This window comes from Pseudophryne corroboree, chromosome 5, assembly GCF_028390025.1.
Source record: "Pseudophryne corroboree isolate aPseCor3 chromosome 5, aPseCor3.hap2, whole genome shotgun sequence".
In the NCBI taxonomy this organism is placed as follows: Eukaryota; Metazoa; Chordata; class Amphibia; order Anura; family Myobatrachidae; genus Pseudophryne; species Pseudophryne corroboree.
Window position 1 is genome coordinate 508369793 of NC_086448.1, and position 12283 is coordinate 508382075.

Sequence of the window (12283 nt, forward strand, 5' to 3'; positions counted from 1 at the left end):
CGGGCTCCGCAGGAGAAAGGGCACTTTAAGAAAGAATTTGGATACTGGTGTGCACTGGCTCCTTCCTCTATGTCCCTCCTCCAGACCTCAGTTTGAATCTGTGCCCGGACGAGCTGGGTACTGTTTAGTGAGCTCTCCTGAGCTTGCTATAAGAAAGGTTGGATAAAGCTGTAACCTTAGGACAGTCGGGGTCTCAGCCCATGCCTGATCCTATGTTGCAGAGGCAGTCAGGGTCTCAGAAGCGCCCACTATCCCAAATTGTTGACACAGATACCGACACGGATTCTGACTCCAGTGTCGACTATAATGATGCAAAGTTACAGCCTAAATTGGCTAAAGCTATACGTTATATGATTATAGCAATGAAGGATGTATTGCACATCACAGAGGAAACCCCAGTCCCTGACGAGAGGGTTCATATGTATGGGGAAAAAAGGCAGGTGGTGACCTTTCCCCCTTCACATGAGCTAAATGAGTTATGTGAAAAAGCTTGGGAATCTCCAGATAAAAAAACAGCAGATTTCCAAACGGATGCTTATGGCGTATCCTTTCCCGCCAACGGACAGGCTACGCTGGGAATCCTCCCCTAGGGTGGACAAAGCTCTAACACGCTTATCCAAGAAGGTGGCCCTACCTTCACAGGATACGGCCACCCTAAAAGATGCTGCGGATAGAAAGCAAGAGGGTACCCTGAAGTCCATTTATACACATTCAGGTACCTTACTAAGGCCGGCAATTGCGTCGGCCTGGGTGTGTAGTGCTGTAGCAGCATGGACGGATACCTTATCTGAGGATCTGGATACCTTGGACAAGGATACTATATTAATGAACCTGGGGCATATAAAAGACGCTGTCCTGTATATGAGAGATGCTCAAAGAGACATTAGCCTACTGGGCTCTAGAATAAATGCAATGTCGATTTCTGCCAGAAGGGTCCTGTGGACTCGGCAATGGACAGGCGATGCCGACTCAAAAAGGCACATGGAGGTTTTACCTTACAAGGGTGAGGAATTGTTTGGGGAGGGTCTCTCGGACCTGGTCTCCACAGCTTCTGCTGGAAAGTCAAATTTTTTGCCATATGATCCCTCACAACCTAAGAAAGCACCGTATTACCAAATGCAGTTCTTTCGTTCACAAAAAGGCAAAGTCCGAGGTGCGTCCTTTCTTGCCAGAGGCAGGGGCAGAGGAAAGAAGCTGCACAACACAGCTAGTTCCCAGGAACAGAAGTCCTCCCCGGCTTCCACTAAATCCACCGCATGATGCTGGGGCTCCACAGGCAGAGCTAGGCCCGGTGGGGGCGCGTCTCTGAAATTTCAGCCACAAGTGGGTTCACTCCCATGTGGATCCCTGGGCAATAGAGATTGTGTCTCAGGGATACAAGCTGGAATTTGAGGAGATGCCCCCTCACCGATGCCTCAAATCGGCCCTGCCAGCTTCCCCCTTAGAGAGGGAAATAGTGTTAGCTGCAATTCACAAATTGTATCTTCAGCAGGTGGTGGTCAAGGTTCCCCTCCTTCAACAAGGAAAGGGTTATTATTCGACCATGTTTGTGGTACCGAAATCGGACGGTTCGGTCAGACCCATATTGAATTTAAAATCCCTGAACATATACCTGAAAAGGTTCAAGTTCAAGATGGAATCGCTCAGAGCGGTCATCGCAAGCCTGGAAGGGGGGGATTTTATGGTGTCTCTGGACATAAAGGATGCATACCTTCATGTCCCCATTTATCCACCTCATCAGGCGTACCTCAGATTTGTGGTACAGGATTGTCATTACCAATTCCATACGTTGCCGTTTGGTCTCTCCACGGCACCGAGAATATTTACCAAGGTAATGGCGGAAATGATGGTGCTCCTGCGAAAGCAGGGGTTCACAATTATCCCATACTTGGACGATCTCCTCATAAAGGCGAGGTCCAGAGAGCAGTTGCTGATCAGCGTAGCACGCTCTCGGGAAATGTTACAACAGCACGGCTGGATTCTAAATATTCCGAAGTCGCAGTTGATTCCTACGACTCGTCTGCCCTTCCTGGGCATGATTCTGGACACAGACCAGAAGAGGGTTTATCTCCCGATGGAGAAGGCTCAGGAGCTCATGACACTGGTCAGAGACCTATTAAAACCTAAACAGGTGTCTGTGCATCACTGCACGCGAGTCCTGGGAAAAATGGTGGCATCATACGAGGCCAATCCCTTCGGCAGGTTCCATGCGAGGACCTTTCAATGGGATCTATTAGACAAGTGGTCCGGATCACATCTTCAGATGCACCGGCTGATCACCCTATCCCCCAGGGCCAGGGTCTCTCCTGTGGTGGCTGCAGAGTGCTCACCTTCTCGAGGGCCGCAGATTTGGCTTTCAGGACTGGGTCCAGGTGACCACGAATGCAAGCCTCCGAGGGTGGGGGGCAGTCACACAGGGAAGAAATTTCCACGGTTTGTGGTCAAGTCAGGAGACTTGCCTTCACATCAATATCCTGGAACTAAGGGCCATATACAACGCCCTACATCAAGCGGAGACCCTGCTTCGCGACCAATCAGTTCTGATTCAGTCAGACAACATCACCGCAGTGGCTCATGTAAACCCGCCAAGGCGGCACAAGGAGCAGGGTGGCGCTGGGCGGAGAATCGCGTAAGTGCACTGTCAGCAGTGTTCATTCCGGGAGTGGACAACTGGGAAGCAGACTTCCTCAGCAGGCACGACCTCCACCCGGGAGAGTGGGGACTTCATCAAGAAGTCTTCACGCAGATTGCAAGTCGGTGGGAACTGCCACAGGTGGACATGATGGCATCCCGCCTCAACAAAAAGCTACAGAGGTATTGCGCCAGGTCAAGAGACCCTCAGGCGATAGCTGTAGACGCACTAGTGACACCGTGGGTGTTCCAGTCGGTTTATGTATTTCCTCCTCTTCCTCTCATACCCAAGGTGCTGAGAATCATAAGAAAAAGAGGAGTGAGAACAATACTCATTGTTCCGGATTGGCCAAGAAGGACTTGGTATCCAGATCTGCAAGAAATGCTCACAGAGGACCCATGGCCTCTGCCTCTAAGACAGGACTTGTTGCAACAGGGGCCCTGTCTGTTCCAAGACTTACCGCGGCTGCGTTTGACGGCATGGCGGTTGAACGCCGGATCCTAGCAGAAAAAGGCATTCCGGATGAAGTTATTCCTACGCTGATAAAGGCTAGGAAGGACGTGACGGCTAAACATTATCACCGTATATGGCGAAAATATGTTGCTTGGTGTGAGGCCAGGAATGCCCCCACGGAGGAATTCCAGCTGGGCCGTTTCCTTCACTTCCTACAGGCGGGAGTGACTTTGGGCCTAAAATTGGGTTCCATTAAGGATACAGCTTTTGGCCCTGTCTATTTTCTTTCAAAAAGAACTGGCTTCTCTGCCTGAAGTGCAGATGTTTGTAAAGGGAGTGCTGCATATTCAGCCCCCTTTTGTGCCTCCAGTGGCACCTTGGGATCTGAACGTGGTGTTGAGTTTCCTGAAGTCACACTGGTTTGAACCACTTAAAACCGTGGAGTTAAAATATCTCACGTGGAAGGTGGTTATGCTATTAGCCTTGGCTTCGGCTAGGCGTGTGTCAGGATAAGCGGCTTTATCACATAAAAGCCCCTATCTGGTTTTCCATATGGACAGAGCAGAATTGAGGACCCGTCCACAATTTCTGCCTAAGGTGGTGTCATCTTTTCATATGAACCAACCTATTGTGGTGCCTGTGGCTACTCGTGACTTGGAGGATTCAGAGTTACTAGATGTGGTCAGGGCTTTGAAGGTTTATGTAGCCAGAACGGCTAGAGTCAGGAAAACTGAGTCGCTGTTTATCCTGTATGCATCCAACAAGCTGGGTGCTCCTGCTTCAAAGCAGACTATTGCTCGCTGGATCTGTAACACGATTCAGCAGGCTCATTCTGCGGCAGGATTGCCGCTGCCAAAATCAGTAAAGGCCCACTCCACAAGGAAGGTGGGCTCTTCTTGGGCGGCTGCCCGAGGGGTCTCGGCATTACAGCTTTGCCGAGCAGCTACTTGGTCAGGTTCAAACACTTTTGCAAAGTTCTACAAGTTTGATACCCTGGCTGAGGAGGACCTTGTGTTTGCTCCTTCGGTGCTGCAGAGTCATCCGCACTCTCCCGCCCGTTTGGGAGCTTTGGTATAATCCCCATGGTCCTTACGAAGTCCCCAGCATCCACTAGAACGTTAGAGAAAATAAGATTTTACTTACCGGTAAATCTATTTCTCGTAGTCCGTAGTGGATGCTGGGCGCCCGTCACAAGTGCGGACTTCTTCTGCAATACTTGTCTATAGTTATTGCTTGCATAAGGGTTATGTTATAGTGCATCAGGGTTGATCTGATGCTCTGTTGTTGTTCATACTGTTAACTGGGTAAGTTTATCACAAGTTATACGGTGTAATTGGTGTGGCTGGTATGAGTCTTGCACTGGATTCCAAAATCCTTTCCTTGTACTGTCAGCTCTTCCCGGCACAGTTTCTCTAACTGAGGTCTGGAGGAGGGACATAGAGGGAGGAGCCAGAGCACACCAGTATCCAAATTCTTTCTTAAAGTGCCCTGTCTCCTGCGTAGCCCGTCTATTCCCCATGGTCCTTACGGAGTCCCCAGCATCCACTACGGACTACGAGAAATAGATTTACCGGTAAGTAAAATCTTATTTGTTTTTTTTTTGCCGAAAGTGCGTCTTCCTCGCATCGCTATGTGAATAGGACGCACAACCAGACTTTGCTGATTAAATGCAGTTACAGCTGCGGTCACACACACAATATATGCATGCTACATATCATTTTAATCAGCAAAAGCTGCTTGTGCATCCTGTTTGAATCGTTTTGCAAATAAGATGCATTTTAATGCAGAAAGTTGCACAAACAGACTATCAGCGCAACATGGCATGGCTTAAAAGGCTGTTTAACATGCCAGTAGGCTATATGTATGTGGACACATCTGTAGAAACTAAACAAGAACATGAAGTTGCCCGGAGAAAGCGCACAAATGAGAAAGGGGGTACATGGGGCTCGGTTACCATGTACAGGATGTTAAAGCTGTACAAGTGAGTGATATTGGGTTAAGGTGAATAGATCCCTAAAAACATTTTCATCGTCATGTTGTTTTAAAACCTATTTACAAAATGTATTTTAGTTCATCTTCATTGATTTGTATCTTTCATGATTTTTCATAAACGATCCTAAAGAAAAAATATCTCGGTAGGAGTGAAGTATTGAAACTCGCATTCACCTTTTGAGCATATGTGAATACTGATGACACTGGTGATTGGTGGAGTCTGTTGTCTACATTCTAGATTTACAGGGAGTGCTTTCTAACTAGATGAATTGTGCCTTTTTTGTTCTTCCTTAAATGTTTCTGTTGATATTTGCTACAGGCTGTAATGAATGGCATATATAAGAATTGTTTTGCTTCTTATTTTAAATACCTGTCGCCTGTGTTCATCTTGTAAGTTATAATGTGCATGTATGTCTGTTTTGTTGCAGGGCCAATGTTCAAACCAAGGACATTGAGACATTATTTCCTGGAATGAGCGGGGACTTCAATAGTGAGAAGTTTTCTGCCACGTGGTATCTGATAGAAAATCACTCTACGTCAAGGTACTAGACAGGCGGCCTTATTTGTGACTTTGTATTTTTTGATACATTTCATGTGAGCTAATGTTTTGAGGCAAAAAATAGAGGCCTTCCTGAAAATCACAGAATGAAGCCAAAAATAAATTAGCTTCTGTTTGCAGGAGAGCAGGAAAAATCTATTACATTTACTAGTCCTGCAATCTTAAAGCCTCATAAGTGTGCAGTTAGTATGTGGCTGACATTATAGACCTATGTAGCATAATTTCTCTGATTTGTACAACTTTTCTCTGTGGATGAATTATGAACAAATTACACTTTCGTTGCCTTTTTTTTCTTTTTTTCTTTAAGATTACAGAGAAAAAGCAATATGCTTCTTTTATTTAAAGATGGGTACAAACCATGAAACTGTGCAATGCAATGTAACATAAAGTACATTGCATCCGCCATACACCCAAAACGTTCCACTGTGTGATGGCGCAGTGTATTGTTATATGCTGCGTGTAACAATTTCGCGTCTGCCCTGGAATCGTCCCATTGGATGTCCAGGATATCCAGTGGGACGATTCAATGAATGGTGGATCGGGGATACACACTATACGGTGTAAGAGAGATTTTTTTCTGATCTGCGCCGGCGTAATATGTTGTACACTATGGAGGAGTGGGGGAGTCGATTAAAATAAAATACATTTTAAATGAAAACAAACTTTGGGAGCAAAAAAGGGAAGTTTTTCACGATTTTTCCCAATGCTTATCTTCAATTTTTTTTTCGGGTTATCCAATTTGGCCACCCGAAAAAAAGACACAGCCCCGTTTTCGGCCAAAAACTGTGCTGAGGCAGGAGAATCGTAACGCAAGATGCGACTTTTTGTGGATAATTGAATAGGTGTGTGTGTGTGGGGGGGGGGGGCGGGGGTGTCAGGGGCAGATAACATCATGGCTAATTGAATTTTTCCCCCATATCTTCTAGTAGGAGGCAATCAATTTGCCGGCTGTCGGGATCCCGGCAGTCAGGATGCCAACGCCGGAATCACGACAGCCAACAATGGCGGCAGCTAGAATACCGACTCACAGGGGCTATTCCTACTTGTGGGTGTTCATGACACCCATGGAGTTGGAATAGATCCTGTGGCGAGCACAGCGAGGGGACTCAAAGCGCTCGCCACACTGCCTACATTCTGGCGGGCGCTGATGATGCTGACGGGATACTGATAGCCGGTATTCCCTTTATAGTGTTTACCCAGATTAATAGTAGTATAACTGTGAACGTAGCAGTTATTTAGGTTCAGCAGGTAGTCATCTGACATGTCCGTGTGCGACAGAATAGACAATACATATTTCTACTTGGCTAACGTGTTGACTACATATGGCATGGAGCTGAAGTTGCCTGAACAAAGCTAATACTTGTCTTTTATTCCACAATAGACTAGGACAGTTACTATTCCTGAATACAATTGCATTGCATAACTGTGTATTTGCTGTAAATGGTTCCCTATTCCGCTTACAGGCTATAAATTGTTTAAAGTGCTATAGTTTCATGTTTACTACCCAGACTTCTAGAAATGCTAGGTACAAATATGATTTATATATTTCTATAATAACTTTCCATCTTTTTATCATTACAAACAACAAATTCCAAATAAAGTTACAAAATGATTTTAATACTCGTATAGCATAAGATCCCTGAAAAATATCCCGAGACACAAATAGGGATTGTTATAAATAGAACACTCACTGTATTTGTAACGGCCCTTGTATTGTACGCTAACATCTGCCTTTGCAGCACCTTCTCACTCTTGTGCCCTGTATTTAACCTGGGAAAGAGTGAAGCTGAAGGTATTCTGGGCACTTCTGTTTTGATTTGCTTAAAGTTTGTTTTTTCCTTAAAGGAAATGTCTTGCTTCAGACTCTAAAATCTACTTTCCTGACCTATAAATACATAAATATGCTGCAGTCTATGGAAATTATTATTCAGCCTGTCCAGAGATTTGTTACACGTTGTCAGTATGTATGCTAGCCTTGGCTATGTCCTCTAAAGGCTCCAGTACACTATTACACATTAGGTAAAACTTACATTCATCCATTGGTAAGCATTCGATAAACCACACGAGTCATTGATCACCGGGGTATTTGTGTACAGTACGTCTTGTTTTTAGAAAGTGGATGACTATAAACTGTAAACACAGTATTAGTACAGCTTTTCCTCGGAAAACCACTTCTCCTTGAGTAGTCATTTTCTTAGGAATCCGTGTTCTCAATGCTTTGCTCAACTCAAATACTTTCCAAACAAATCATAGTATGATTGGATAAAACTTGTATTGTACGTACAGTATATCAGAAAGTATATTAGAACAGTAATGTGCATGTATATTTAAAAAAGGTCGTGTGCTTTAGAAGGTAAAAATAATGTGGTCATATGCCGAGATGCTGTCGGACAATTTAAACATTATTTTTTTTACTCAACTGAATATATTTATGGGCACAATTGATTTGTCCTGTACAGTGAAGATAATTGGTCAGCTACATTGATATGTATGACGTAATTCACTGTTTAGAATGCATGAGGCTCAATGGTCATATGATCTGATTGGCTGCTGTGTCATCCAGTCCCTATTCTGCTTACATTTGTGCTGGCGTTCATTTATATGTTGATGGCTGCAGCCGATCGTTATTCCCTATCATAACGGTAGGGGTTCCCCTGCCTGGGGCCCCTGCATATATTCTAGCTAAGAAAAGTGAGGCAACAATTTGGCAAGGGTCGTTTTCGTTAAGATTTAAATAGTACATGAAAAATTATCTTAGAATAAAGCAAATCAAGAAGCAATCAGATGCTTGTTGGTTTACAAGAGAGATGAAAACTGTATAATACTATTGTGTGTTAATAAATAAACCAGTAAACATCTAATGTATTGTGTGTCTACATTAATTGTGTTATTGTTTCCTCAGCTTTGAACAGCTCAAAACCGCAGCCAACAACCTGAGAAAGCAGGCAAGCAAGAAAAATGAGGGGAATGTTGCTTATGTGAAAGGAGGCCTCAGCACATTCTTTGAGGCTCAAGATGCATTAGCAGGTAAAAAGCTGGTCATTTATCTTACCTGAAACTCGCAGACCTAAAACCAAACCCCATAATTATTTCCTATATCTGACTTATTTTGTGTGTTTAAGACAAGAGTACACATTTATTAATTACTTTCTCTTCCCCACTATAGAGTGACATTGGTAATTGCAGTTTCCTTCATAGTATATGCTTAAGGCCTCATAATCACTGGCATTACACTACATGAGTTTGCTAGCTAGTACAATGCTTGGAAGTGGATCTGACAATGGAACCTCTTGTGTCCAATATTGTGACACCCTCACACATTGCTACTTGCATTCTTTTTTTCTTCTTCTCTTCTTCAGTTTTCTGAGTGGTGGTGGGGGGTTCCACTTGATGAGTTTAAGTTGACGTTAAACACTTTGAGGTCAGTGGAGGCAATAGAAAACCCTAGTGAACAACATCATGTCAAACGTGCTTGCGCACAAATCAAATGCCATTGTATAACAGACCACTGAGAATACGAATGGCTACTTCCTGTTTGTCTGCCAAAAAACAGGCTTATAAGGAAAGAAGAGAAAATTGCATGTTTCTAAATAATAGTCGATTGTAGACTCATTCATTACTAGTTGTGTGTGTGTGTGTGTGTGTGTGTGTGTGTTTTCTTTTAAATATTTCTTATGTAAAATGTAAAACTCCTATTGCCACTTGTCATGCACATGAAAACATTGTTATTTTTATTCTAAGAAAAAGCTTGTGTGCAGTGTTCAAGGTCACGGGATCACTATCTGAGGCTGGCCACTGCATATCTGCAAAAGTATTGCACAGCAATTGGGTAACACTGTGGTGATTTATTTTTACTACTTTCAACCAGTTACGCTGGGTACATACCTATGTAATCATACACCCATGCTCGTTGATTGTTTAGATGTATATGCAGAGCTGATATAGGAGCATTAGCCGATAAACTGCTTGTAACGCTCCAGCAACGGTCTGGATCGGGAGGTCGCATTTTATGTGCTGGACAGACTACCTCATGATCCCCATAGAGGAGCTGTTAAGCGCCCACACCCTGCTGCTGCCCCCACCTCACATGAGGTCACAGGGGGTTACAGCTGTATACACACAGCTTGGCTGATCTGGAGCGTTTAACCCATTTGAGTACCAGGGGCTATATCTGCTATATACATATATGTTCTCTTACATCTTTGCTCCGTGTTCTACAAGTCGCGTAACACATAACGCGTGAGTGTCGTGTGACTGTAGCGATGAGCATCTTTTTTTCTTTCTCTAACGTCCTAGTGGATGCTGGGGACTCCGTAAGGACCATGGGGAATAGCGGGCTCCGCAGGAGACTGGGCACTCTAAAGAAAGATTTAATACTATCTGGTATGCACTGGCTCTTCCCTCTATGCCCCTCCTCCAGACCTCAGTTAGTTAGAATCTGTGCCCGGCCAGAGCTGGGTGCTCCTAGTGGGCTCTCCTGAGCTTGCTAGATAAGAAAGTATTTTGTTAGGTTTTTTGTTTTCAGAGAGCTTCTGCTGGCAACAGACTCTCTGCTACGAGGGACTGAGGGGAGAGAAGCAAACCTACTCACGGCAGCTAGGTAGCGCTTCTTAGGCTACTGGACACTATTAGCTCCAGAGGGATCGAACACATGTACCTAACCTTGATCGTCCGTTCCCGGAGCCGCGCCGCCGTCCCCCTCGCAGAGCCAGAAGAACAGAAGCATGAAGACATCGAAATCGGCGGCTGAAGACTCCTGTCTTCACTTAAGGTAGCGCACAGCACTGCAGCTGTGCGCCATTGCTCCCACAGCACACCGCACACTCCGGTCACTGTAGGGTGCAGGGCGCAGGGGGGGGGCGCCCTGGGCAGCAATTAAATACCTTTTTTGGCAAAAAGAGGCATATATACAGTCTGGGACTGTATATATGCCAGAGCCCCCGCCATTTTTTATACATTTAAGCGGGACAGAAGCCCGCCGCTGAGGGGGCGGGGCCTTCTTCCTCAGCACACCAGCGCCATTTTCTCTTCACAGCTCCGCTGGAAGGACGCTCCCCAGGCTCTCCCCTGCAGTATTCAGGTGCATTAGAGGGTAAAAAAGAGAGGGGGGGCACATAAATTGAGGCGCAGTATATATACATATATTAACAGCAGCTACAGGGTAAACACTAAGGTACTGTGTAATCCCTGGGTTATATAGCGCTGGGGTGTGTGCTGGCATACTCTCTCTCTGTCTCCCCAAAAGCCTTTTGTGGGGTCCTGTCCTCAGTCAGAGCATTCCCTGTGTGTGTGCTGTGCGTCGGTACGCCTGTGTCGACATGTTTGATGAGGAAGGATACGTGGAGGTAGAACAAGTGCAGCTGAGTGTGGTGTCGCCGCCGACGGTGCCGACACCTGATTGGATGGATATGTGGAAGGTGTTAAATGATAATGTAAACTCCTTGCATAACAGGTTGGATAAAACTGTAACCGGGGGACAGGCAGGGTCTCAATCCATGCCTGTTCCTGCAGCGCAGAGGCCCTCAGGGTCAAAAAAGCGCACACTATCCCAGATAGTTGACACAGATGTCGACACGGAGTCTGACTCCAGTGTCGATGACGATGAGGCAAAGTTGCAGCCTAAAATGACTAAAGCCATCCGCTACATGATTGTAGCTATGAAGGATGTATTGCACATTTCTGAGGAAAATCCTGTCCCTGACAAGAGGGTTTATATGTATGGGGAGAAAAAGCATGAAGTGACTTTTCCCCCTTCCCATGAATTATGTTAAAAAGCATGGGATTCCCCTGACAGGAAGGTGACAGTTTCCAAGAGATTACTCATGGCGTATCCTTTCCCGCCAACGGACAGGTTACGCTGGGAATCTTCCCCTAGGGTAGACAAGGCATTGACACGCTTGTCTAAAAAGGTGGCCCTGCCGTCTCCGGATACGGCCGCCCTAAAGGATCCTGCTGATGGTAAGCAGGAAGCTATCCTGAAGTCAGTTTATACACATTCTGGCACACTGCTGAGACCAGCAATTGCTTCGGCCTGGATGTCTAGTGCAGTAGCTGCATGGACGGATTCTCTGTCTGAGGAGTTAGATACCCTGGACAGGGACACTGTTCTACTGACCCTGGCACATATCAAGGACGCGGTCCTATATATGCGGGATGCCCAGAGGGACATTTGCCTGCTGGGCTCTAGAGTTAACGCTTTATCCATTTCTGCCAGAAGGGTCCTGTGGACTCGGCAATGGACAGGGGATACCGACTCTAAAAAACACATGGAGGTTTTACCTTATAAGGGTGAGGAATTGTTTGGGGACGGTCTCTCGGACCTCGTTTCCACAGCTACGGCTGGGTAGTCAAATTTCTTGCCTTATGTCCCTCCACAACCTAAGAAAGCACCGTATTACCAAATGCAGTCCTTTCGTTCTCAGAGGAGCAAGAAGGTCAGAGGTGCGTACTTTCTTGCCAGAGGCAGGGGTAGAGAAAAAAAGCTGCACCACGCAGCTAGTTCCCAGGAACAAAAGTCCTCCCCCGCTTCCACTAAGTCCACCGCATGACGCTGGGGCTCCACAGGCGGAGCCAGGAGCGCGTCTCCGACATTTCAGCCACCAGTGGGTTCGCTCACAGGTGGATCCTTGGGCTATACAAATTGTGTC

The 12283-nt window shown here is 45.8% G+C and overlaps 1 protein-coding gene across 2 annotated transcripts in view; it reads left to right on the forward strand.

Annotated features, from left to right (window-relative positions):
- Positions 1-12283, forward strand: part of EXOC2 (exocyst complex component 2) — a 546170-nt gene that overhangs the window by 95233 nt on the left and 438654 nt on the right. For both annotated transcript variants that reach the window (XM_063923055.1, XM_063923056.1), the window contains 2 exons: positions 5506-5619; positions 8539-8663. In XM_063923055.1, coding sequence (XP_063779125.1) covers positions 5506-5619; positions 8539-8663 — 239 coding nt within the window. The remainder of the gene's footprint in view (positions 1-5505; positions 5620-8538; positions 8664-12283) is intronic.